The sequence below is a fragment of the Tinamus guttatus genome, unplaced genomic scaffold (genome assembly GCF_059628265.1).
Source record: "Tinamus guttatus ecotype Peru unplaced genomic scaffold, ASM5962826v1 Tinamus_guttatus_pri_ptg001207l, whole genome shotgun sequence".
NCBI lineage: Eukaryota > Metazoa > Chordata > Aves > Tinamiformes > Tinamidae > Tinamus > Tinamus guttatus.
Genome location: NW_028289741.1, coordinates 1 through 27,207, shown reverse-complemented (window position 1 = coordinate 27,207; position 27,207 = coordinate 1). Strand labels below are relative to the sequence as shown.

General features: G+C 68.6%; 1 protein-coding gene and 1 pseudogene across 2 annotated transcripts; both read right to left on the bottom strand.

Annotated features, from left to right (window-relative positions):
* Nucleotides 1-2,518: 2,518 nt before the first annotated feature.
* Nucleotides 2,519-13,824, bottom strand: LOC148590621 (sprouty-related, EVH1 domain-containing protein 3-like). Its single transcript, XM_088538816.1, is given in 7 exon segments — nt 2,519-2,555; nt 5,986-6,404; nt 9,486-9,625; nt 11,752-11,817; nt 11,820-11,903; nt 11,906-11,918; nt 13,654-13,824. Coding segments are annotated over 7 exon segments (930 nt in total).
* A 6,101-nt stretch (nt 13,825-19,925) lies between these two features.
* LOC148590620 (26S proteasome non-ATPase regulatory subunit 8-like) lies at nt 19,926-26,841 on the bottom strand (annotated as a pseudogene). Its single transcript, XR_015914281.1, has 7 exons — nt 26,686-26,841; nt 23,461-23,533; nt 23,282-23,384; nt 23,017-23,182; nt 21,743-21,845; nt 21,525-21,636; nt 19,926-20,070 (listed from the first exon to the last, which is right to left on the bottom strand). The product of XR_015914281.1 is annotated as a 26S proteasome non-ATPase regulatory subunit 8-like (transcript).
* Between the last annotated feature and the right edge of the window lie 366 nt (nt 26,842-27,207).

Genomic DNA, 27,207 nt, shown 5'->3' with positions numbered 1-27,207 from the left:
CTCCCCCGGTGGGTCCCGGTCACGAGTGGGTCCCGCTCCCCTCGTGTCCCCCTCCCCGCGCGGTACCGACCCCGGGGCCGCCCCGTCCCGTTACGGAGCCGGTGCCGGTGCCGGTGTCCGCGGAGCCGGGGGCGCCGCCGCCTCCCGGTGCCGCTGGCCCCGCCCCCCTGTCACGTAACGGGGCGGGGGGGGGGGACTGAGGCACCGACCCCCCCCCCCCCGGACGCCTGGGCCCCATGGGGGGCGGGGGAGGGGCCCGCGCGCCCCGTTCATCCCGGGGGGGGGGGGGGCAGCACCGGGGCCCCCCCCGGAGCAGCGGTTTGGGGGGGGGTCACACGAGGCGCGGGGGGGCCCCGGCGTCCGGGGGGGGCAGGGGGAGGGGCCGAGGCTCCAAATTCCTCCCCCCTCCCCCGTCCCACGGGCCAGAAATAGCCCCGGGCGCAGCGCGGAGGGGCCCAGGCGTCCGGGGGGGGGGGGGGATGTCCCCTCCCCCCCGTGTCACGTGGGGCCAGAGAGCTGCCCTGGGGGGGCCGGGACAGGACGGGGACAGGACGGGGACAGGACGGGGACAGGGACGGGGACAGGACCGGGACAGGATGGGGACAGGATGGGGACAGGGACAGGATGGGGACAGGGATGGGGACAGGGATAGGGACAGGGACAGGGATGGGGACAGGACCGGGACAGGACGGGGACAGGACGGGGACAGGGATGGGGACAGGATGGGGACAGGATGGGGACAGGATGGGGACAAGGACGGGGACAGGGTGGGGACAGGACGGGGACAGGGACAGGGACGGGGACAGGACGGGGACAGGATGGGGACAGGACGGGGACAGGGACAGGATGGGGACAGGATTGGGACAGGGACGGGGACAGGGACGGGGACAGGATGGGGACAGGGATGGGGACAGGGACAGGGATGGGGACGGGGACAGGATGGGGACAGGGATGGGGACGGGGATGGGGACGGGGATGGGGACAGGATGGGGACAGGACGGGGACAGGATGGGACAAGGATGGGGACAGGATGGGGACGGGGACAGGATGAGGACAGGGATGGGGACAGGATGGGGACAGGACCGGGACAAGATGGGGACGGGGACAGGGTGGGGACAGGACGGGGACAGGGGATGGGGACAGGGATGGGGACGGGGACAGGACGGGGACAGGATGGGGACAGGACGGGGACAGGACGGGGACAGGATGGGGACAAGGATGGGGATGGGGACAGGATGAGGACAGGACGGGGACGGGGATGGGGACAGGGATGGGGACAAGGATGGGGACGGGGACAGGATGGGGACAGGGATGGGGACAGGGTTGGGGACAGGGACGCCCTCGGTGCCCGGGGCGGTGACGTAAACGGGCGCCCCCCCCCCCCCCCCAGCTCGGGCACCGGCCCCATCAGCACCGGGGGGGGCACAAAACGGGGGGGGGGGTGTTGGGACACCCCAAAAATGGGGACCCCCCCCCCCTTTAGCCCGGTCGGTCCCTGGGGCCTCGGGGGGGTCTGGGGACATTCGGGTCCTTGGGGGGGGTCAATAGAGGCTGGAGGGGCTGGGGGGGGGTAGGGGGGATCTGGGGGGTCTTGTGGGGCCTGGGGGGCCCTCAGGGGGGTATTTGGGGTCCCAGGGGGGGCCTCAGGGGGTATTTGGGGTCTGGGGGGTATCTGGGGTCCCAGGGGGGCCACAGGGGGATATTTGGGGTCCCGAGGGGGTCTCAAGGGGTATTTAGGGTCGGAGGGGGGGCCTCAGGGAGTATTTGGGGTCTGGGGGGTATTTGGGGTTCCAGGGGGGCCACAGGGGGGTATTTGGGGTCCCAGGAGGGTCCGGAGGGGTATTCGGGGTCCCAGGGGGTCCTCAGGGGGTATTTGGGGTCCCAGAGGGGTCTCAGGGGTATTTGGGGCCTCGGGGGGTATTTGAGGTCCCGGGGGTGACACAGGGGGGTATTTGGGGTCCCGGGAGGGTTTCGAGGGGTATTTAGGGTCGCAGGGGGGGCTCGGGGGTATTTGGGGTCTGGGGGGGTATTTGTGGTCTGGGGGTATTTGGGGTCTCGGGGGGTATTTGGGGTCCCAGAGGGGTCTCAGGGGTATTTGGGGTCTCGAGGGTATTTGGGGTCCCAGGGAGGCCTCGGGGGGTATTTGGGGTTCGGGGGGGTATTTGGGGCCCCAGGGGGGCCCCAGGGGGGTATTTGGGGTCTCTGAAGTATTTGGGGTCTGGGGGGTTATTTGAGGTTCTGGGGCGCCACGGGGGGGGGTGGTATTTGGGGTCCCAGGAGGGTCCTGAGGGGTATTTTGGGGTCCCGGGGGGGGGGGCACAGGGGGGTATTTGGGCTCTCGGGGGGAATTTGGGGTCCAAGGGGGCCACAGGGGGGTATTTGGGGTCTGGGGGGTATTTGGGGTCCTGGGGGGGGGTATTTGGGGTCTCGGGGGTTATTTGAGGTTCTGGGGGGCCACAGGGGGGTATTTGGGGTCCCGGGAGGGTCCTGGGGGGTATTTTGGGGTCCCAGGGGGGCCTCAGGGGTATTTGGGGTCTGGGGGGGTATTTGAGGTTCTGGGGGGGGGCACAGGGGGGTATTTGGGGTCCCAGGAGGGTCCTGAGGGGTATTTTGGGGTCCCGGGGGGGCCTCAGGGGTATTTGGGCTCTGGGGGGTATTTTGGGGTCCCAGGGGGGGTACAGGGGGTATTTGGGGTCCCGGGGAGGGGCACAGGGGGCTATTTGGGGTCTGGGGGGGTATTTGGGGTCCCGGGAGGGTCCTGAGGGGTATTTTGGGGTCCCAGGGGGGGCACAGGGGGGTATTTGGGGTCTCGGGGGGTATTTGGGGTCCAAGGGGACCACAGGGGGGTATTTGGGGTCTGGGGGGTATTTGGGGTCCCGGGGGGGGGCACAGGGGGGTATTTGGGGTCTCGGGGGTTATTTGAGGTTCTGGGGGGCCACAGGGGGGTATTTGGGGTCTCGGGGGGTATTTGGGGTCCCAGGAGGCTCCTGAGGGGTATTTTGGGGTCCCGGGGGGGCCTCAGGGGTATTTGGGCTCTGGGGGGTATTTTGGGGTCCCAGGGGGGGTACAGGGGGTATTTGGGGTCCCGGGGGGGGCACAGGGGGCTATTTGGGGTCTGGGGGGGTATTTGGGGTCCCGGGAGGGTCCTGAGGGGTATTTGGGGTCCCAGGGGGGCCTCAGGGGGGTATTTGGGGTCTCGGGGGGTATTTGGGGTCTGGGGGTATTTGGGGTATCTCGGTGGGCGGGCCTTGCTCTGGCCCAATGGGCGTCGCCAAACGCGGCTCCTCTTTCGGTATCGCGGCCGCCGCCGGCCAATCAGAGCGAGCCTTTCGCCTCGCAGCCCCCGCCCCTCCGCGGCGCCCAGCCAATCAGCGCGCGGCGCGGGCATTCTCCCCCGCGTCCCCGCCAATCAGCGAGCTCGTTGCTCCGGTTTAATGACGACGCACGGAGGGGGGGCGGGTGTTTATCCCCCCCCCCCGGGTCATTAAAACCTGCGCGTTAATTACAGAGGAAGGACGATCCCGAGGGGCGGGGCCAATAAATAACGGAGGGGGAGGGGCCCGGCGGTAATAAATTAACATAAATTAATGATGTCCGTAAATAAATGGGGCGGGGGGGGCAGGGCCAACCGTGCACCGCTGCAATCCCCATTGCACCCCACGGCGTCCTGCATCCGTGGGGCCCGGTGCATCCGTGGGGCCCGGTGCATCCGTGGGGCCGAATGCATCCGTGGGTCCTGGTGCATCCATGGATCCCAGTGTATCCATGGGTCCCAGTGCATCCATGGATACCGGTGCATCCGTGGGGCCGGATGCATCCGTGGGTCCTGGTGCATCCGTGGGGCCCGGTGCATCCGTGGGTCCCGGTGCATCCATGGATCCCAGTGTATCCATGGGTCCCAGTGCATCCATGGATCCCAGGGAATCCGGGGGTCCCGGTGCATCCATGGATACCGGTGCATCCGTGGGTCCTGGTGCATCCGTGGGTCCTGGTGCATCCATGGATCCCGGTGCATCCGTGGGTCCCGGTGCATCCGTGGGGCCCGGTGCATCCGTGGGTCCTGGTGCATCCGTGGGTCCCGGTGCATCCATGGGTTCCAGTGCATCCATGGGTTCCAGTGCATCCATGGATCCCAGGGAATCCGGGGGTCCCGGTGCATCCATGGGTTCCAGCGTATCCATGGGTCCCAGTGCATCCATGGATCCCAGGGAATCCGTGGGTCCCGGTGCATCCATGGGTTCCAGTGTATCCATGGGTCCCAGTGCATCCATGGATCCCAGGGAATCCGGGGGTCCGGGTGCATCCATGGGTTCCAGCGTATCCATGGGTCCCGGTGCATCCATGGATCCCGGTGAATCCGTGGGTCCCGGTGCATCCATGGGTTCCAGTGTATCCATGGGTCCCAGTGCATCCATGGATCCCAGGGAATCCGTGGGTCCCGGTGCATCCATGGGTTCCAGCGTATCCATGGGTCCCAGTGCATCCATGGATCCCAGGGAATCCGTGGGTCCCGGTGCATCCATGGGTTCCAGCGTATCCATGGGTCCCAGTGCATCCATGGATCCCAGGGAATCCGTGGGTCCTGGTGCATCCATGGGTTCCAGTGTATCCATGGGTCCCAGTGCATCCATGGATCCCAGGGAATCCGGGGGTCCGGGTGCATCCATGGGTTCCAGTGTATCCATGGGTCCCAGTGCATCCATGGATCCCAGGGAATCCGTGGGTCCTGGTGCATCCATGGGTTCCAGTGTATCCATGGGTCCCAGTGCATCCATGGATCCCAGGGAATCTGGGGGTCCGGGTGCATCCATGGGTCCCAGCGCATCCATGGGTCCCAGTGCATCCATGGATCCCAGGGAATCTGGGGGTCCGGGTGCATCCATGGGTTCCCAGCGCATCCACGAGTCCCAGTGTATTCATGGGTCCTGCTGCATCCATGGGTCCCGCTGCATCCATGCATCCCTGTGCATCCTTGCAATCCTCATTGCACTCCACACTGTCCGTGCATCCTTGCATCCCGGTGCGCCCCACGCCATCTGTGCATCCTTGCAATTTGCAATCCCCATTGCACTCCACGTCATCCGTGCATCCTGGCGCAACCCATGCCGTCTGTGCATCCTTGGAATTTGCAATCCTCATTGCACGCCACACTGTCCGTGCATCCTTGCATCCCGGTGCACTCCACGCTGTCCGTGCATCCTTGCATCCTGGTGCACCCCACGCTGTCCGTGCATCCTTGCATCCCGATGCACTCCATGCTGTCTGTGCATCCTTGCATCCCGGCGCACCCCACACCATCCGTGCCTCCTTGCATCCTGGTGCACCCCACACCGTCTGTGCATCCTTGCAATTTGCAATCCCCCTTGCACCCCACGCCGTCCTTGCACCCCAATGCACCCCACGCCGTCCTTGCACCCCACGCCGTCCTTGCACCCCATTGCACCCCACACCATCCGTGCCTCCTTGCATCCTGGTGCACCCCACACCGTCCGTGCATCCTTGCAATTTGCAATCCCCAATGCACCCCACGCCGTCCTTGCACCCCATACCGTCCTTGCACCCCATTGCACCCCACACCATCTGTGCATCCTTGCACCCTGGTGCATCCCACACCATCCATGTATCCTTGCACCCCGGCACACTGCACGCTGTCTGTGCATCCTTGCAATTTGCAATCCCCAATGCACCCCACACCATCTGTGCCCCCTTGCAATTTGCAATCCCCCTTGCACCCCATTGCACCCCACGCTGTCCTTGCACCCCACACCATCTGTGCCCCCTTGCAATTTGCAATCCCCCTTGCACCCCATTGCACCCCACGCTGTCCTTGCACCCCACAGCATCTGTGCATCCTTGCAATTTGCAATCCCCCTCGCACCCCATTGCCCCCCACACCCCCTCGCACCCCCCCGCCCCCCCCGCCCCCCCCGCGCTCACCGCGCCGCGCGGTGCCCCCCCCCGCAGCCCCCGCAGCGCTCCCCGCACCGTGCGCGCAGCGGCGGGCAGCAGCAGCACACGCAGGGCACGAGCAGCGCCCGCGCGGCCAGCGCCAGCCAGCGCGCGCAGCAGCAGCGCGGCCGCGCGCACGAGCAGGGCGCCGCGAAGCCGCCCTCGGCCTCGGCCGTGCAGCGCTGCAGGAGGCTCTCGGTGCACCAAATGCAGCGGCCTGCAGCGTCGCGGCAGCGCCCGCCGCGTTGCAGCTCGCGGTTGCAGTAAATGCAGCGTTGCAGCTCCGCGGTCACGCGGGCGGACGGGGAGCCCTTGGGAGGGCCCTTGGCGACGCGCGGGGTTGGGGGGGCGCTGCTGGGGGGCCCCCCGTGGCGATAGTCCCCGTAGCCGCGTGGGTCCCATGGAGCCAACGGAGCCGCCGGGGAGGCCGGTGGGGAGGATGGAAGAGGCGGAGGCTGCGGGGGGAGAGGGGGGAGAGGGAGGGAAGGGCTGGGGGGCTGCCCTATGGGACACCCTATAGGGTACCCTATGGACTGCCCTATGGGACACACTATGGGACACACTATGGGACACCCCTATGGGACACCCTATGAGACACCCCAGTGGGACACCCCTATGGGACACCCAATGGGTACCCTATGGGACACCCCAATGGGACACCCTATGGGACACCCAATGGGGTACCCTATGGACCGCCCTATGGGACACACTATGGGACACCCCAATGGGACACCCAATGGGGTACCCTATGGACCACCCTATGGGACACCCTATGGGACACCCCCAGCAGGACACCCTATGGGACACCCAATGGGGTACCCTATGGGACACACTATGGGACACCCCAATGGGACACCCAATGGGGTACCCTATGGACCACCCTATGGGACACCCTATGGGACAGCCCTATATGGGATACCCCAGCAGGACACCCTATGGACCGCGCTATGGGATACCCTATGGGACACCCCAATGGGACAGCCTATGGACCACCCTATGGGACACACTATGGGACGCCCCAATGGGAGAGCCTATGGACCGCCCTATGGGGTACCCTATGGGACAGCCCTGTATGGGATACCCCAGCAGGACACCCTATGGGACACCCCAATTGGACACCCTATAGACCGCCCTATGGGACATCCTATGGGACACCCTATGGACCGCCCTACGGGACACCCTACGGGACACTCCTCTATGGGATAGCCCAGCAGGACACCCAATGGGGTATCCTATGGACCGCCCTATGGGACACCCTATGGACCCCTCTATGGGACACTCCAGTGGGACACCGTATAGGACACCCCAATGGGGTACCCTGTGGACCCCTCTATGGGACACCCCAGCAGGACATCCTATGGGACACCCCAATGGGACACCCTAGGGACCCCTCTATGGGACACCCGATGGGGTACCCCTCTATGGGACACCCCAGCGGGACACCCTATGGATCCCTCTATGGGACACCCTATGCACTCCTCTACAGACACCCTATGGGATACCCCTCTGTGGGACACCCTATGGGATACCCCAGCGGGACACCCTATGGATCCCTCTATGGGACACCCCAATGGGACGCCCTATGGACCCTTCTGTGGGACACCCTATGGACCCCTCTGTGGGACACCCTATGCACTCCTCTACAGACACCCTATGGGATACCCCTCTGTGGGACACCCTATGGGATACCCCAGCGGGACACCCTATGGATCCCTCTATGGGACACCCCAGCAGGACATCCTATGGGACACCCTAGGGACCCCTCTATGGGACACCCCAGCGGGACACCCTATGGATCCCTCTATGGGACACCCCAATGGACGCCCTATGGACCCTTCTGTGGGACACCCTATGGACCCCTCTGTGGGACACCCTATGGGACCCCACCATGGGACCTGCCCCCCACAGAATACCCTATGGGATACCCTACAGGACCCACCATGGCACCCACCAACAGGAACCCTTGTGGCATCCCCATAGGACACCCTATGGGACCCCCCTCTGTGACCCATCCATGGGACATCCCCATGGGACCCCAAATGGGACCCCCACCAATGGGCACCCCCCCCAGCCTGCCCCCTCCATGGGACATCCCCTATGGGACATCCCCTATGGGCATGGGACCCCAAATGGGACCCCCCCAGCCTGCCCCTCCATGGGACATCCCCTATGGGACATCCCCATGGGACCCCAAATGGGAGACCCCACCAATGGGCACCCCCCCCAGCCTGCCCCTCCATGGGACATCCCTTATGGGACATCCCCTATGGGACATCCCCCATGGGACCCCAAATGGGACCTCCAGCCTGCCCCTCCATGGGACATCCCCTATGGGACATCCCTATGGGACATCCCCATGGGACCCCCAATGGGACCCCCCCAGCCTGCCCCTCCATGGGACATCCCCTATGGGACATCCCCTATGGGACATCCCCTATGGAACATCCCCTATGGGACCCCAATGGGACCCCCCAGCCTGCCCTTCCATGGGACATCCCCTATGGACATCCCCTATGGGACATGCCCTATGGGACCCCAAATGGACCCCCCCCCAGCCTGCCCTCCATGGGACATCCCCTATGGGACATGCCCTATGGAACATCCCCATGGGACCCCAAATGGGACCCCCACCAATGGGCACCCCCCCCAGCCTGCCCCTCCATGGGACATCCCCTATGGGACATCCCCTATGGAACATCCCCTATGGGACCCCCAATGGGACCCCCCCAGCCTGCCCTTCCATGGGACATCCCCTATGGGACATCCCCTATGGGACATGCCCTATGGGACCCCAAATGGGACCCCCCCCAGCCTGCCCCTCCATGGGACATCCCCTATGGGACATGCCCTATGGAACATCCCCATGGGACCCCAAATGGGACCCCCACCAATGGGCACCCCCCCCAGCCTGCCCCTCCATGGGACATCCCTTATGGGACATCCCCTATGGGACATCCCCCATGGGACCCCAAATGGGACCTCCAGCCTGCCCCTCCATGGGACATCCCCTATGGGACATCCCCTATGGGACATCCCCATGGGACCCCCAATGGGACCCCCCCAGCCTGCCCCTCCATGGGACATCCCCTATGGGACATCCCCTATGGGACATCCCCTATGGAACATCCCCTATGGGACCCCCAATGGGACCCCCCCAGCCTGCCCTTCCATGGGACATCCCCTATGGGACATCCCCTATGGGACATGCCCTATGGGACCCCAAATGGGACCCCCCCCCAGCCTGCCCCTCCATGGGACATCCCCTATGGGACATCCCCTATGGGACCCCCAATGGGACCCCCCCAGCCTGCCCCTCCATGGGACATCCCCTATGGCACATCCCCTATGGGACATCCCCTATAGGACCCCCCAACACCCCGTCCCCAACCAGCGGCCACCAATTGGGGCACCCAATGGGACCCCCCAACCGGACTGTCCCCAAACGGGAGCCCCCAGCCAGCCACCCCCATAGGGACTGTCCCCAACAAAGGGGTCCCCCTGGTGTCCCCAAACCCCGGTCCCCGCGTGTCCCCCACCTGGGTGGCCCCCGGGGGCTGCGGTGGGGACGGGTGGCCGAAGGCCCCGGCCGAGGACTCGCTGGTGACGATGGTGACGATGGTGACGGGGACGCGCGGGGACCCCGGCGGGGACGGGCCCCCCGGCTCCGCGCCCCGGCCTGGTGGCACCGCCGCGTCCCCCGCGTCCCCCGGCGAGGACGAGGACGAGGACGAGGACGGGGAGGCTGCGGGGACATGGGGGACGCGGGGGACAGTGTCCCCATGGGCTCCCCCCGCGCCCCGTGCCATCCCAGGGCATCGGTGTCCCCAAGTGTCCCCGTGTCCTAGTGGTCCTCAAATCCCTCTGTGCCCCACAGTGTCCTGGGCAAGGATGTCCCCAACAGTGTCCCCACGCCCCATGATGTCCCCAGGCTCCCATGCCCCACGATGTCCCCAGCAGTGTCCCCATGGCACCCTGGTGTCCCCAGGCTCCCCACGTCCCCCATGACACACAGTGTCCCCTGGTGTCCCCACACCCCATGGTGTCCCCATGTCCCCCTGGTGTCCCCAGGCTCCCCATGTCCCCCATGACACACAGTGTCCCCTGGTGTCCCCATGGTGTCCCCACAAACACTGGTGTCCCCAGGTCCCCCCATGATGTCCCCAATAATGTCCCCATGCACCTGGTGTCCCCAGGCTCCCCATGTCCCCCATGACAAACAGTGTCCTCTGGTGTCCCCATGCCCCATGGTGTCCCCATGCCCCACGGTGTCCCCACAAACACTGGTGTCCCCAGGTCCCCCCATGCCCCACGATGTCCCCAGCAGTGTCCCCATGGCACCCTGGTGTCCCCAGGCTCCCCACGTCCCCCATGACACACAGTGTCCCCTGGTGTCCCCATGGTGTCCCCACAAACATTGGTGTCCCCAGGTCCCCCCATGATGTCCCCAATAATGTCCCCATGCACCCTGGTGTCCCCAGGCTCCCCATGTCCCCCATGATACACAGTGTCCCCTGGTGTCCCCATGGTGTCCCCACAAACATTGGTGTCCCCAGGTCCCCCCATGATGTCCCCAATAATGTCCCCATGCACCCTGGTGTCCCCAGGCTCCCCATGTCCCCCATGACAAACAGTGTCCTCTGGTGTCCCCATGCCCCATGGTGTCCCCATGCCCCACGGTGTCCCCACACACACTGGTGTCCCCACGCCCCTTGATGTCCCCAACGGTGTCCCCATGCACCCTGGTGTCCCCAGGCTCCCCACGTCCCCCAGGACACACGGTGTCCCCTGGTGTCCCCACGTCCCATGGCGTCCCCACACACACTGGTGTCCCCAAGTCCCCCATGCCCCACGATGTCCCCAACAGTGTCCCCATGCACCCTGGTGTCCGCAGGCTCCCCACAGCGTCCCTTGGTGTCCCCATGCCCCATGGTGTCCCCATGTCCCCCTGGTGTCCCCAGGCTCCCCATGTCCCCCAGGACACACAGTGTCCCCTGGTGTCCCCACGGTGTCCCCACAAACACTGGTGTCCCCAGGTCCCCCCATGATGTCCCCAATAGTGTCCCCATGCACCCTGGTGTCCCCAGGCTCCCCACGTCCCCCATGACACACAGAGTCCCCTGGTGTCCCCACGCCCCATGGTGTCCCCATGCCCCATGGTGTCCCCACAAACATTGGTGTCCCCAGGTCCCCCCATGCCCCATGATGTCCCCAATAGTGTCCCCATGCACCCTGGTGTCCCCAGGCTCCCCATGTCCCCCATGACAAACAGTGTCCTCTGGTGTCCCCATGCCCCATGGTGTCCCCATAGCACCCTGGTGTCCCCAGGCTCCCCACGTCCCCAGGACACACAGTGTCCCCTGGTGTCCCCACAAACACTGGTGTCCCCAGCTCCCCACAGTGTCCCCTGGTGTCCCCACACCCCATGGTGTCCCCAGGTCCCCCCATGATGTCCCCAATAGTGTCCCCATGCACCCTGGTGTCCCCAGGCTCCCCACGTCCCCCAGGACACACAGTGTCCCCTGGTGTCCCCACGCCCCATGGTGTCCCCATGCCCCACGGTGTCCCCACAAACACTGGTGTCCCCAGGCTCCCCACAGTGTCCCCTGGTGTCCCCACACCCCACGGTGTCCCAGGTCCCCCCATGATGTCCCCACAACCCCCAGCATCCCCATGCCCCTTGGCACCCCCATGGCCACCAACTGGGACACCCAGTGGGACCCCCCCAACCAGCCCGTCCCCAAACGGGGACACCCCAACGGTCCCCAGCCAAGGGGTGTCCCCAGGTGTCCCCAGTGTCCCCACCTGTCCCCAGGGCCTCCAGGGCGCCCCGCACGCCCCGCTCGAAGGCCGCAGCCTCCGCGGGCTGGGGAAGGTCAGGCCGAACCTGCTGTCCCCAACGTGCCAGTGGTGGAACGTGGGGGTCACCTTGTTGTAGACCAGGTCCCGGCGCAGGGACACTCCAGGATGGTCTGGGGACGGGGACGCTGGCACCCGCGGCCCACCACGCGCGCCATTGTCCCCATGTGTGCCATTGTCCCCACGCGCGCCATTGTCCCCATGCGCGCCATTGTCCCCATGCATGCCATTGTCCCCACGCGCGCCATTGTCCCCATGTGTACTGCTGTCCCCATGCATGCCATTGTCCCCATGGGCGCCATTGTCCCCATGCGCGCCATTGTCCCCATGCATGCCACCCCCAGGGCCCTGTATCCCCATGCATGCCATTGTCCCCATGTGTACCGCTGTCCCCATGCATGTCATTGTCCCCATGCATGCCATCCCCAGTACCCCATGTCCCCCACCATGCGTGCCACTGTCCCCATGTGTGCCGTTGTCCCCATGCATGGCGTTGTCCCAATGCATTCCACCTCCAGCACACTGTATCCCCATGCACGCTGTTGTCCCCATGCGTGCCACCCCCAGGGCCCTGTGTCCCCATGCACACCGCTGTCCCCATGCATGCCACCCCCCGGTACCCCATGTCCCCACGCATGCCACTGTCCCCATGCATGCCAACTTCAGTGCCCCATGTCCCCATGCACGCCGTTGTCCCCAAGCGTGCCACTGTCCCCATGCATGTCACCGTCCCCATGCATGCCAACCCTGGTACCCCGTGTCCCCCACACATGCCACTGTCCCCATGCAGGCCAACCCTGGTGTCCCCATGCACCCCGTTGTCCCCACGCATGCCAACCCCCAGTACCCCATGTCCCCACACATGCCACTGTCCCCATGCAGGCCAACCCTGGTACCCCATGTCCCCACGCATGCCACTGTCCCCATGCATGCCACTGTCCTCATGCAGGCCAATCCTGGTACCCCATGTCCCCACGCATGCCACTGTCCCCATGCATGCCAACCCTGGTGCCCTGTGTCCCCACGCATGCCACTGTCCCCATGCACGCCAACCCCGGTGCCCTGTGTCCCCATGCACGACACTGTCCCCGTGCATGCTACTGTCCCCATGCGTGCCAGCTCCATTACCCCATGTCCCCATGCAAGCTGCTGTCCCCATGCATGCCGACCCTGGTACCCCATGTCCCCACACATGCCACTGTCCCCATGCATGCCAACCCTGGTGCCCTGTGTCCCCATGCATTCCACTGTCCCCATGCAGGCCAACCCTGGTGTCCCCATGCACCCCGCTGTCCCCATGCAGGCCAACCCTGATGTCCCATGTCCCCACACACGCCACTGTCCCCATGCACGCCCACCCCATGTGACACCCTGTGCGCCCGTCCCCTTGTCCCCATCCCAGGCCCCCCGCTATCCCCATGGTCCCCGCTGTTCCCCCCGTGTCCCCGCTGTCCCCCCGTGTCCCCACGGTCCCCGCTGTCCCCGCTGTCCCCCCGTGTCCCCGCTGTCCCCTCGTGTCCCCGCTGTCCCCGCTGTCCCCCCCATGTCCCCCCGTGTCCCCGCTGTCCCCCCGCTGTCCCCCCGTGTCCCCGCTGTCCCCCCATGTCCCCCCCGTGTCCCCGCTGTCCCCATGGTCCCCGCTGTCCCCCCGTGTCCCCGGTGTCCCCCGCTGTCCCCACGGTCCCCGCTGTCCCCCCCATGTCCCCCCGTGTCCCCGCTGTCCCACGGTCCCCGCTGTCCCCCCGCTGTCCCCGCTGTCCCCCCGTGTCCCCGCTGTCCCCCATGTCCCCCCATGTCCCCCCCGTGTCCCCACGGTCCCCCGTGTCCCCGCTGTCCCCCCGCACTCACGCTCTGGTCCCGCAGCCGCTGCCCGCGGATGAGGCGCTGCCGGTGGCGGCCGCCGTCCGGGCGCCGCGGGGCCTTGGTGACAGCGACGTGGCTCAGGCCCCCCCCGCCCAGCGGCACCCAGCCCCCACTCGAGTCGTCCCGGGTCATCACCACGGCCCGCACCCGCAGCATGTACCTGGGGGGGGGGGGGACACGGGGGGGGCACCGTGGGGACAGCGCTGTCACCTGCCACCCCCCCCCCCCTCACGCTTGGGGACAACCCCCCCCCTCCCCAACAGGTCCCCACACCCCCACGCGAGCCCCCGCCCCGCGTGCGGCCCAGGCGTCCGGGCGGCCCCGTGACATCACCATGCGTTGCCATGGCAATCCGCGCCGCGGAAGGGAGGGGCTCCCGGGGAGGGAGGGGGGGGGCGGGCGGCGGAGACCCCCCCCCCCCCAACCGGGGGGGTGACCGGGACCCGCTGCCCCCCCCCCCCCCTCCCCTCCCGTGCGGGGGGGCCGCGCGCGGAGCCCTCAATGGGGCCGGGATTTTTGTGAATGATGGGGGGGGGTCACGTGACACGGCGCTTTGTCCGTGCCATAACAACGGGGTGGGGGAGGGGCACGACGAGGTGCCCCCCCCGCCCCCCCCTTATCCCCCCCCCCCCGCCGGGGCGCGCGCGGCCCCCCCCCCCGCCCCAATCCGCCCCCCCCCGTTTTTATGAATGGGGCCCCGGCCGCTCATTCACAAACGCGCGCGCGCGCCCCGGGGGGGCGGGGGGCACGCGCGGGGGGGCCGGTTCATTCACAGAAAAAAAACCCACCCCGGCCGCCCCCGCCCCGCCCCCTCCCGTGGAAATGGGGTCACCCCCCACGGCCATCGCGGCCCCCCCCCCCACGGCGAAGGGCCCCACGGGGAACAGGGCGGGGGGGGGGGGTCGCAGGGGGCAAAATGCCCCCCCCCCCCCCCGCCTCGGGAAGGGAAAAGGGGGGATAAAAACGGCGGGGGGGGGGGCCGGGAGGAGGGGGCGTGGAGGCCCCTAGAGAAGGGGCTGCCCCCCCCCCCGCAACGAGAGGGTCGCGCGGGAACGGGGGGTCGCGCGTGGGCCCAGCACGGGGGGGCGGGAGGAAACGGGGGCGCCCGCCCCCCCTCCCGGAGCGGCCGGTCCCTCCCTCCGGCGGGAAAACGGGAGGGGGGGGGGGGGTGACCCGGTCCGTCCCCCCCCCCGCCCCGGTCCGTTCCCCCCCCGCCCCGGTGCCCCCCCCCCCCTCGTCCCGGTGCCCCCCCCGGCCCCACTGACCACGGCAGCGGAGCCCGATCCGAGCTGCGAGCGCCGCGATCCCTCCCGCTCCTAATGCCCCGCTGCGGCGGGGGGGGGGGGGATTGAGGGGGGGGGCACGGCGGAGATGCCCCCCCCCTCCCCCCCCCCGGCCGCCGCCGCTGCTGCTCCCGGTGCGGCGGCCGCCGGACGCCTGGGCCCCTCCGCCCCGGCGCGGGGGGGGGAGGGGGGGCACGCACGTTCCGCCCCCCCCCCCCCCCCGCCAGGCGCGGCCGTTGCGGCCGTTTCCACCCGCCGCTGCGGGCGGAGGGGCCGGTGAGCGCGGGGGGGGGGGGGCGGGGGCAAGGCGGGGGGGGGGGGGACCGGGGGGGGCACCAGGGGGGGGATCAAAAGGGGGGGTTAGAGAGGTGGGAGGGGGGCACCGGGGGGGGCACCGGGGGTGGGGGGGTTTGGGGATCAAAAGGGGGGGGGGTAGAGAGGGGGGAGGGGCACGGGGGGGCACCGGGGGTGGGGGGGGGTTGGGGATCAAATGGGGGGGGGTTAGAGAGGGGGGAGGGGCACCGGGGGGGGGCACCGGGGGTTTGGGGATCAAATGGGGGGGGTTAGAGAGGTGGGAGGGGGGCAGTGGGGGGGGGTTGGGGATCAAAAGGTGGGGGGGGGGGGTCAGAGAGGTGGGGGAGGGGCACCGGGGGGGAGCACCGGGGCGGGGGGGAGCACCGGGGCGGGGGGGTTGGGGACCAAATGGGGGGGGTTAGAGAGGTGGGGGGGGGCACCGGGGGGGGTACCGGGGGGGGGGTTGGGGATCAAAAGAAGGGGGGGCAGCCCGGATTTGGGGGTGACGGGACACGGGGACACGGGGGCTGGGGTGTCACGGAGCACGGGGGGGGGGCACCGGGGAACGGGGGGGGGCAGGGGGCGGCGCAGCCCGAGGGGAGACCCTGGGGGACCCCCCCGGTACCGCAGCCGCCGAGGGACCCCCCCGCCCCCGCCCCGCGCCCCCCGGTCATGGGCAACGCGCAGTCCGAGACGGCGCCGGGTTTCGGCGGAGCCAAAAACCGGGCCGAACCCAAGGGCAGAGCCCCCGGTGACCCCGGAGGGGCGCCGGGCCCCCCGGAACCGCCCGCGGCCCGGGCCGGGTCGCCGGTACCGCCGGGGGTCCCGTCGGAACCGGGCTACCGGCGCTGGAAGAAGGCGCTGCCGCGGGGCCGGTGCCGCGGGGCCGCCAAAGCGGGCCGTCCGTAGCGGGGGGGCAGGACGGGGCCCCCCCGGCCTGGAGCTGGGACCCCCCCGCGGCGGCACCGGGAGGGCGACGACGGGGCCGGTGTCGCCGCCCGAGCGGCCCCGGAGCCGCCGCCGCCGCCCGCGGAGCCCGGCGGGGCCCACGGGGAGCCCCGGGGGGACCCGGTGGCACCGGAGCCGCCGCCCGATGTCACCGCCCGCGTCCCCGAGGGCGGCGGCGCCGTCGAGGGGCCCCCCGCGGCCGCCCACCCCGTTCCCGGTGCGGGGGCGGCCCCGACGGCCCCCCCGGGGACACGGAGCCGCCGCCGCCGCCCCCCCCGTGGCTGCCGCGGACCTTCCGCTTCGAGGGACCGACGGGGACAGCGACGGGGACAACGATGGGGACAACGACGGGGACAGCGACGGGGACAACGATGGGGACAACGACGGGGACAGCGACAGCGACGGGGACATCGGCCCCGTGTCCCCCCCCGCCCCGCGGCGACGGCGACGCCGGGGGGGAGGCGGCGGGCGCGGGGGGGCCGCGCGGGCCCCCCCCCCGCCCCCGGGTGCCCCCCCCCCGGGCCGTGCCGGGCCCTGGCCCGGGCCAAGGCCAAGCGGGCGGGGGCCAAGGCCAAGGGGCTGCCCTGGGGGGGGGGGGCGGGCAAGGCGGCCCCCCCCCGCGCCCCCCCCCCCGCCGCCGCGGGCCGCCCCGGAGCCACCCGGAACGGAGCCCAGGGGGGCCCCCTCGGAGGACAAAGGGGCCCCCCCCTCAACCCAAGGGGCCCCCCCCCCCAGCCCAAGGGGGTCCCCCCCAGAGGCCAAGGGGGCCCCCCCCGGAGGCCAAGGGGGGCCCCCCCCAGACCAAAGGAGCCCCCCAGGAGGCCAAAGGGCCCCCCCCTCAGCCCAAGGGGGTCCCCCAGTCCAAGGGGGTCGCCCCGGAGGCCCCCCCGGAGGCCAAAGGGGGCCCCCCCCCAGACCAAGGGAGGCCCCCCCCAAGGCCAAGGGGGGACCCCCCTCAGCCCAAGGGCCCCCCCCCCTCAGCCCAAGGGGCCCCCCCAGCCCAAGGGGGCCCCCCAGAGGCCAAAGGGGCCCCCCCTCAGCCCAAGGGGCCCCCCCCAGCCCAAGGGGGCCCCCCCGGAGGCCAAGGGAGCCCCCCCTCAACCCAAGGGGGTCCCCCAGCCCAAGGGGGCCCCCCCGGAGGTCAAGGGCCCCCCCCCAGTCCAAGGGGCCCCCCCCAGGCCAAAGGGACCCCCCTGGAGGCCAAGGGGCCCCCCCCAGCCAAAGGGGACCCCCCTGGAGGCCAAAGGGCCCCCCCCTCAGCCAAGGGGCCCCCCCCAGGCCAAGGGGGCCCCCCCAGAGGCCAAAGGGGGCCCCCCCCAGCCCAAGGGGCCCCCCCGGAGGTCAAGGGCCCCCCTCAGCCCCAAGGGGCCCCCCCCAGCCCAAGGGGACCCCCCTGGAGGCCAAAGGGCCCCCCCAGCCCAAGGGGCCCCCCCAGCCCAAGGGGACCCCCCTGGAGGCCAAAGGGCCCCCCCAGGCCAAGGGGGCCCCCCCGGAGCCCCCCCGGAGGTCAAGGCCAAGGCGCAGAGGGGCCGGTCGCGGCCCGGGGGGGGCGGAGCCGGTGCCCAAGGGCCCCCCCGCGGAGCCGGCCCCCCCGGGGGGGGCTCCCCCGCGCTGGCCCCCCTTCGAGGTGGGGGGGGGGTGCGGCCGGCGCTGCCGCTGCCGCCACCAGCCCCCCCCGGCGGCTGCCCCCCAACGTGAGCGCCTGGTGAGCGGGGGACACGGGACGGGGGGGACGTGGGGACAAGGGGGGGACACGGGGACAAGGGGGGGACGTGGAGACATGGCGGGGACAAGGGGGGACATGGGGACAGGTTGGGGACATGGGGACGGGGGGGGGACATGGGGATGGGGAGGACATGGGGACATGGGGACATGGGGACAAGGTGGGGACATGGAGACGGGGGGGGACATGGGATGGGGGGGACATGTGGACAAGGTGGGGACATGGGGACAGGGGGGACATGGGGACATGGGACAAAGGTGGGGACATGGGGACAAGGGGCGGGACATGGGGATGGGGGGGCATGGGACGGGGGGGGACATGTGGACGGGGGGACATGGGGACAAGGTGGGGACATGGGACAGCTTGGGGACATGGGGATGGGGGGGACATGGGGACAAGGTGGGGACATGGGACGGTGGGGACATGGGGACAGCTTGGGGACATGGGGACAGGGGGAACATGGGGACAAGGTGGGGACATGGGGACGGGGGGACATGGGGACAAGTTGGGGACATTGGGACAGGTTGGGGACATGGGGATGGGGGGGACATGGGGACATGGGGACAAGGTGGGGACATTGGGACGGGGGACTTGGGAACTTCAGGACAGGTTGGGGACATGGGGACGGGGGGACATGGGGACTTGGGGACAGGTTGGGGACATGGGGACAAGTTGGGGACATGGGGATGGGGGACATGGGGACAGGTTGGGGACATGGGGACGGGGGACAAGGTGGGGACATGGGGATGGGGGACATGGGGACATGGGGACAGGTTGAGGACATGGGGATGGGGACAGGTTGGGGACATGGGGACAAGTTGGGGACATGGGGACGGGGGGACAGCTTGGGGACATGGGGACAGGTTGGGGACATGGGGAGGGACATGGGGACAGGTTGGGGACATGGGGACAAGGTGGGGACATGGGGACAGGTTGGGGACATGGGGAGGGACATGGGGACACACGGGGACACGCGTGGCCGCTGCCACCCCCGTCCCCCCAGGCTGTCCCCCAGCGCCAACCACCTGGCCGAGCCGCCCTGGGTGTCCACGGCCATCCTGGCCGGCTCCCTCGTGGCCGGCTCGGAATTCCTGCTGGAAGCGTTCGAGGAGCTGGGAGCGGGGGACGACTGAGCCCCGGGGCGTTAAACTACCCCCGGGGCGTTAAACTACCCCCGGGGCGGTTAAAACACCCCCCTGGGGCGTTAAACCACCCCCCCGGGGCGTTAAACTACCCCCCGCGGCGTTAAACTACCCCCCGGGGCATTAAACACCCCCCTGGGGCATGAAACTACCCCCCGGGGCATTAAACACCCCCCCCCCCCCGTGCATTAAACACCCCCCCCCATGCATTAAAGCGCTCTTGGTTCATTAACCCCCCCCCCCGTGCATTAAACTACCCCCCCCGGTGCATTAAAGCGCCCCCGGTGCATTAAACCACCCCCAGGTGCATTAAAACCCCCGGTGCATTAAATGCCCCCCCGATGCATTAAACTACCCCCCCCCCCCCGTGCATTAAACCCCCCCTCGGTGCATTAACCCCCCTTGGTACATTAAACCACCCCCCCCGGTGCATTAAATGCCCCCCCTGGTGCATTAAACCACCCTGGTGCATTAAACCACCCCCCCGGTGCATTAAATGCCCCCCGGGCATTAAACCACCCCCCCACGTGCCTTAAACCCCCCCGGTGCATTAACCCCCCCCCCCCCGGTGCATTAAACCAACCCCCCCGGTGCATTTAACCCCCCCGGTGCATTAAACCAACCCCCCCCGGTGCATTAAACCAACCCCCCCCGGTGCATTAAACCCCCCCCATGAGCCCCCCGCCTCGCGTCATCACGGGGGGGGGGGGGGACAGGTGACAACGAGGAGGTCACTCCGGGAATCCAAGGCTTTATTGAGCGCGGGAAGGCGCCGCGGGGACCGGGAACGCCGGGAATGCCGCGGGAACGCCGGGAACGCCGCAGGGACGCGGAGCCGGCACCGGGATGGGGACGTGGTGGCCTCGGTGTCCCCTAGACGATCATCTCGAGCTGGCGCGCGTACTCGATGACCTGCGTGGCCAGCTCGGTGGCCGGGATGGTCCCGTCCTCGGCCTTGAGCTGCTGCCGCCCAGAAGCTGTAGGAGCCGCCGGGGCCCAGGAGCCAGCCCCGCTGCGGGGGGAGGGGGGACAGCGGGGGACACCGGGTCACCGGGGCACCGGGGCACCCACCCTGTCACCGTGTCACCGTGTCACCCGCCCAGCCACCCCGTCACCCCCCGACCACCCCGTCACCCTGTCACCTCCCTGGCCACCTGTCACCCTCCCCGGCCACCCTGCCACCCTCTCGGCCACCCCGTCACCCTGTCACCTCCCTGGCCACCCTGTCACCCCCCTCCCGGCCACCCTGTCACCCCCCCGGCCACCCTGTCACCTTCCCGGCCACCCCTGTCACCCTCTCAGCCACCCCCTCACCATGTCACCTCCCAGCCACCCTGTCACAGTGTCACCCTGTCACCCGCCCGGCCACCCCGTCACCATGTCACCCTCCCTGACCACCCTGTCACCCTCCCGGCCACCCTGTCCACCGTGTCACCCTACCGGTCACCCTGTCACCCCCCTGGCCACCCCGTCACCCTCCCGGCCACCCTGTCACCCTCCCGGCCACCTCGTCACCCTCCCGGCCACCCCGTCACCGTGTCACCCCATCACCGTGTCACCCACCCCGTCACCCCGTCACCCCCCCCGGCCACCCCGTCACCGTGTCACCCCGTCACCATGTCACCCGTCACTGTGTCACCTCCCTGGCCACCCCGTCACCCTGTCACCCCCCCGGCCACCCCATCACCCCGTCACCGTGTCACCCCCCTGGCCACCCTGTCACCCTCCCGGCCACACCCGTCACTGTGTCACCCTGTCACCCTGTCACCCTGTCACCCCCCCGGCCATCCCCGTCACCCCTCGGCCACCCCGTCACCCTGTCACCCTCCCGGCCACCCCGTCACCGTGTCCCCCGTCACCCTGTCACCCTCTCGGCCAACCCCGTCACCGTGTCACCATCACGGCCACCCCGTCACCCCGTCACCATGTCACCTCCCCAGCCACCCTGTCACCATGTCACCCTGTCACCCGCCCGGCCACCCCGTCACCCTGTCACCCTCCTGACCACCCCGTCACCCTCCCGGCCACCCCATCACCGTGTCACCCTACCGGTCACCCTGTCACCCCCCTGGCCACCCCGTCACCCTCTCGGCCACCCCGTCACTGTGTCACCCTACCAGCCACCCTGTCACCCCCCCCCGGCCACCCTGTCACCCTCTCGGCCACCCTGTCACCCTGTCACCCACCCCGTCACCGTGTCACCCCGTCACCGTGTCACCCACCCCGTCACCCTGTCACCCCCCCGACCACCCCGTCACCCCGTCACCGTGTCACCCCCCCCGGCCACCCCGTCACCCTCCCGGCCACCCCGTCACTGTGTCACCCTGTCACCGTATCACCCCCCCGGCCATCCCGTCACCCCCTCGGCCACCCCGTCACCCTGTCACCCTCCCGGCCACCCCGTCACCGTGTCACCCCTCGGCCACCCCGTCACCCCGTCCCCGTCCCCCCCCGTCCCCCCGCTACCTTCTTGGCGTACTCCGTCATTCTCTTGGCGCTGCTGAAGAACAGGATGCGGGTGGCCTCGGAGAACAGGATCCTCTCGTAGGCCTTCTCGATGCAGCCCGCGATCTCGTCCCTGGAACGTGTCCCCATCCCGGCGTCACGGCCAGGGGACGCTCCCGGCCGGGGCATCCCGGGAATGCCGCTCACCGGGACGGGGCAATCCCGGGAATGCCGCTCACCGGATGGTGTCCAGCAGGATGTCGGATGAAGAAGGTGTAGCTTTCCGCTGGGATGTTGCCCCTTGGCCAGGAAGACCTTGTTGTAGCTGCCCTCCATTAAATACTGTGGGGGAAAGGCGGGATGGGATCCGGGATCTGGGATGGATCCGGGATTGGGATGGGATCCGGGATCTGGGATGGGATCCAGGATGGCCTCCAGGATGGGATCGGATCCGGGATGGGATCCGGGATCCAGGATGGGATTCAGGATGGCCTCCGGGATGGGATCCGGGATCCGGGACGGGATGCAGGATAGCATCCGGGATCCGGGACGGGATCTGGGATGGGATCCGGGATCCGGGATGGGATCCGGGATGGGATCCAGGATCCAGGATGGGATCCGGGATCTGGGATGGGATCCGGGATGGGATCTGGGATGGGAACCCGGATGGAACCCGGATCCAGGATGGCATCCGGGATCCAGGATGGCATCCGGGATGGCCTCCAGAATGGGATCCGGGATCCGGGATGGCCTTTGGGATCCGGGATGGCATCCGGGATGGCCTCCGGGATGGGATCCAGGATCCGGGATGGCCTTTGGGATCCGGGATGGCATCCGGGATGGGATCCGGGATCCGGGATGGCATCCAGGATGGCATCCGGGATCACATCCAGGATCCAGGATGGCATCCGAGATGGGATCCGGGATCCAGGATAGCATCTGGGATGGCATCCGGAAATCCAGGATGGCATCCGGGATGGCATCCAGGATGGGATGCGGGATGGCCTCTGGGATCCAGGATGGGATCAGGGATCCGGGATGGCCTCCGGGATCCAGGATGGCATCCGGGATGGGATCCAGGATGGCATCCGGGATGGCCTCTGGGATCCAGGATGGGATCCAGGATGCCTCCGGGATCCAGGATGGGATCCAGGATTCGGGATGGCATCCAGGATGGCCTCCGGGATGGGATCCCGGATCCAGGATGGCCTCCGGGATGGCATCCGGGATCCGGAATGGCATCCGGGATGGGATCCGGGATGGCTCTGGGATCCGGATGGCATCTGGGATAGGATCTGGGATGGCATCCGGGATGGCCTCTGGGATCCGGGATGGCCTCCGGGATGGGATCCAGGATCCGGGATGGCCTCCGGGATCCTGGATGGCCTCTGGGATGGCATCCAGGATGGCCTCCAGGATCCGGGATGGGATCTGGGATGGGATCCGGGATCTGGGATGGATCCAGGATGGGATCCAGGATCTGGGATGGGATGGGGGATCCAGGATCCCGTACCTGCTCCAGGGACAACCGGGTGCTTGATGTACACGTTGCTCTGGATCTCCTTGGCCGGGAGCCGCTCCAGCTCCGTATGGAATTCCGCCACGCGGTTCTGGGACAGCAGGAAGAGCAGGTGAGGCCCAGCAGCTGGTGCTTGTAGGCCGATTCCGGCAGCTCATCCCTGCGGGAAAAACACACGGATCGGGAGCGCTCCCAGGGGACACCAGGGACACGAGGGGACATTAGGGGACATTAGGGGACATTAGGGGACGTCACCCACTTGTAATCGAAGTAGTAGCACTTGAGCTGGGCCATGTAGCGCTCGAAGGAGGGAATGTCCTTCTTGAGGATGCTCCATTGGGCGCCGATCTCCAGGATGTCCCCTGGGAATGCAGGGGGGGATGTGGCGGCGGATCCCGATCCCGATCCCGCGGGATGATCCCGGCGTTCCGCACTCACGCGCCAGGATGAGCTGCTGCTTGGTGAGCTTGGAGCCGGACGTGGGGAGGAAGTTGAGATCCAGGAGGGCCAGCTGGGGGGACGGCGTGAGCACCGGGGATACCGGGATACCGGGACACCCCCGGAGAGCGGGATACCGGGATACCCGGACACCGGGATACCCGGACACCGGGATACCGGGATAGAGAGACACCCAGATACCGGGATACCGGGACACCCGGAGAGCGGGATACCAGGACACCCAGACACCTGGATACCCGGACACCGGGATACCGGGATACCGGGATAGACAGACACCCGGATACCGGGACACCTGGACACCCAGATACCGGGATACCCGGACACCCGGATACCGGGATACCGGGATAGACAGACACCCAGATACCGGGCTACCCGGACACCAGGACAGCCGGACACCCGGATACCGGGATACCCAGATACCGGGATACTCGGAAAGCGGGATGCCAGGATAGACAGACACCGGGATACAGGGATACCCGGACACCCAGATACCCGGACACCCGGATACCGGGATAGACAGACACCCGGACACCGGGACACCTCGATAGCGGGATACTGGGATACCCAGATACCAGGACACCCGGACACCCGGAGACCGGGATAGCCAAACACCCGGATACCAGGATAGACAGACACCTGGATACCGGGATACCCGGATACCGGGATAACCAGACACCCGGATACCGGGATACCCGGACACCTGGATAGCCCAACACCCAGACACCGGGACACCCGGACACTGGGATACCGGGATAACCAGACACCCAGATACCAGGATAGCTGGACACCTGGATACCAGGATACCCGGATATCGGGATAGCTGGACACCCGGACACCGGGATACCGGAATAGCCAGACACCCGGATAGTCCAACAGCCGGATACCGGGACACCCAGACACCGGGATACTCGGATAGCCGGACACCCGGATACGGGGATACCCGGATACCCGGACACCCAAATACTGGATAACTGGATAGCTGGACACGCAGATACTGGGACACCCAGACACCTGGATATTGGGATACCCGGATAGCTACACACCCGGATACGGGGATACCCAAACACCGGGACACCTGGATACGGGATCCCCAAACACCCGGACACCTGGATACCGGGATCCCCAAACACCCGGACACCTGGATACTGGGACACCCAGACACCTGGATATTGGGATACCCAGATAGCTACACACCCGGATACGGGGATCCCCAAACACCGGGACACCTGGATACCGGGATCCCCAAACACCCGGACACCTGGATACTGGGATCCCCAAACACCCGGACACCTGGATACTGGGACACCCGGACACCTGGATATTGGGATACCCAGATAGCTACACACCCGGATACAGGGATCCCCAAACACCGGGACACCTGGATACCGGGATCCCCAAACACCGGGACACCTGGATACTGGGATACCCGGATACCTGGACACCCAGAAACCTGAATACCGGATACTGGGATACCCAAACACCCGGACACCTGGATACTGGGATACCCTGATACCTGGACACCCAGAAACCTGAATACCGGATACCGGGATCCCCAAACACCCGGACACCCAGATATTGGGACACCCAGACACCTGGATATTGGGATACCCGGATAGCTAGACACCCGGATACTGGGATACCCAAACACCCGGACACCTGGATACTGGGATACCCTGATACCTGGATATTGGGATACCCGGATACTGGGATCCCCAAACACCCGGACACCTGGATACCGGGATACCCTGATACCTGGACACCCAGAAACCTGAATACCGGATACTGGGATCCCCAAACACCCGGACACCCGAACACCCAGACATTGGGACACCCAGACACCTGGATATTGGGATACCCGGATAGCTAGACACCCGGATACTGGGATACCCAAACACCGGGACAACCCGGATACTGGGATCCCAAACACCCGGACACCTGGATACGGGGATCCCCAAACACCCGGACACATGGATACTGTGATACCCAAACACCTGGATACTGGGATACCCGGATACTGGGATCCCCGGACATCCGGATATTGGGACACCCGGATATTGGGACACCCAGACATCCGGATATTGGGATACCCGGATATTGGGACACCCAGACATCCGGATATTGGGACACCCGGATATTGGGACACCGGCCCCCGCTGACTCACGGGGCCGGGCAGGTTAATTAGCGCCTGCAGAGCCCCGGGCTCTTTAATTAGTGTTTACGGCCCCGACCTGCTCCGATCCCGCGGGATTCCGGGGGCTCCGGGTGCCAACGCGGCCCCGTTCCGGGATTTCCCTCCTCATCCTCCCCAAACCCCCCCCAAAACAGCCCCCCAGACCCCCCGATGGACCCCCCGGACCCCCTGGGGACCCCCCTGGGGACCCCGGATCCCCCCGAGGACCCCAGGGACCCCCCTGTCCCCCCCCGGGACGTCCCCATGTCCCCCGACGTCCCCATCCCGGCCCGGGACACCCGGAGCCCCCCGAGTGTCCCCAGAGCCCCCGAGGACCCACGTGGGACCCCCGGACCCCCCTGGGGACCCCTTGGTGTCCCTGGTGTCCCCAGACCCCCCCGGGCTCCTCCGGGTGTCCCTGGACCCCCCCCCGGTGTCCCCAATGTCCCCAGACCCCCCCGGGTTCCTCCGGGTCCCCCCGATGTCCCCAGACCCCCCCCGGACCCCCCCGCCCCCCCCCCCGGTGTCCCCAGACCCCCCCCCTGGTGTCCCCGATGTCCCCAGCCCCCCCCCGGGCTCCTCCGGGTGTCCCCGATGTCCCCAGACCCCCCCGGACCCCCCCGGCCCCCCCCCGGTGTCCCCAGACCCCCCCCCGGTGTCCCCAATGTCCCCAGACCCCCCCGGGCTCCTCCGGGTGTCCCCAATGTCCCCAGACTCCCCCCGGGCTCTCCCGCCCCCCCCCCGGTGTCCCCAGACCCCCCCGGGCTCCTCTGGGTGTCCCCGGACCCCCCCCCCCCGGTGTCCCCCGATGTCCCCAGACCCCCCCCGGACCCCCCCGTTTCCCCCCCGTTTCCCCCCCGGTCCCGCCGTTTCCCCCCCCGTCCCCCGTTTCCCCCCCGTTTCCCCCCGTTTCCCCCCCGTTCCCCCCGTTTTCCCCCCGGTCCCGCCGTTTCCCCCCCGTTCCCCCCGTTTCCCCCCCGGTCCCCTCGTTTTCCCCCCCGTTCCCCCCCGTCCCCCCCGGTCCCCCCGGTCACCTTGAGCCTCCCGAGCGCCTCCCCGCACTTGCTGAGGTTGGGGCTCTTGCGGCTCCACTCGCCCTTGAGCTGCTCGTACATCCCGGCCGCGGCCTTGAGGCCGCCCGCGCCCTCGGCCCCGTTCAGCACCAGCCCGGCCGCCGCCATGCCCGTGAGTCGGCACCGCGCGACACCGCCCGCCCGCGCGCTGCTTGACGGCCGCGTCGCCACGGCAACGCCGCGACGTCACCGCAAAGACACGCCCTCCCTGCTCAGCCCCGCCCCGCCCAGCTCCGCCCTCCCTGCTCAGCCCCGCCCCCGCCCTCCCCGCTCCCCCGCCCCTACTCAGCCCCGCCCTCCCCGCTCAGCCCCCCCCCCTGCTCAGCCCCGCCCCGCCCTCCCCGCTCAGCCCCGCCCTCCCCCCGCCGCCGGCCCCCCCGCGCAGCCGGCTCCCCCGCTCAGCCCCGCCCCCGCTCAGCCCCCCGCTCAGCCCCGCCCTCCCCGCTCCGCCCCGCCCCCGCCCTCCCCGCTCCCCCCGCCCCT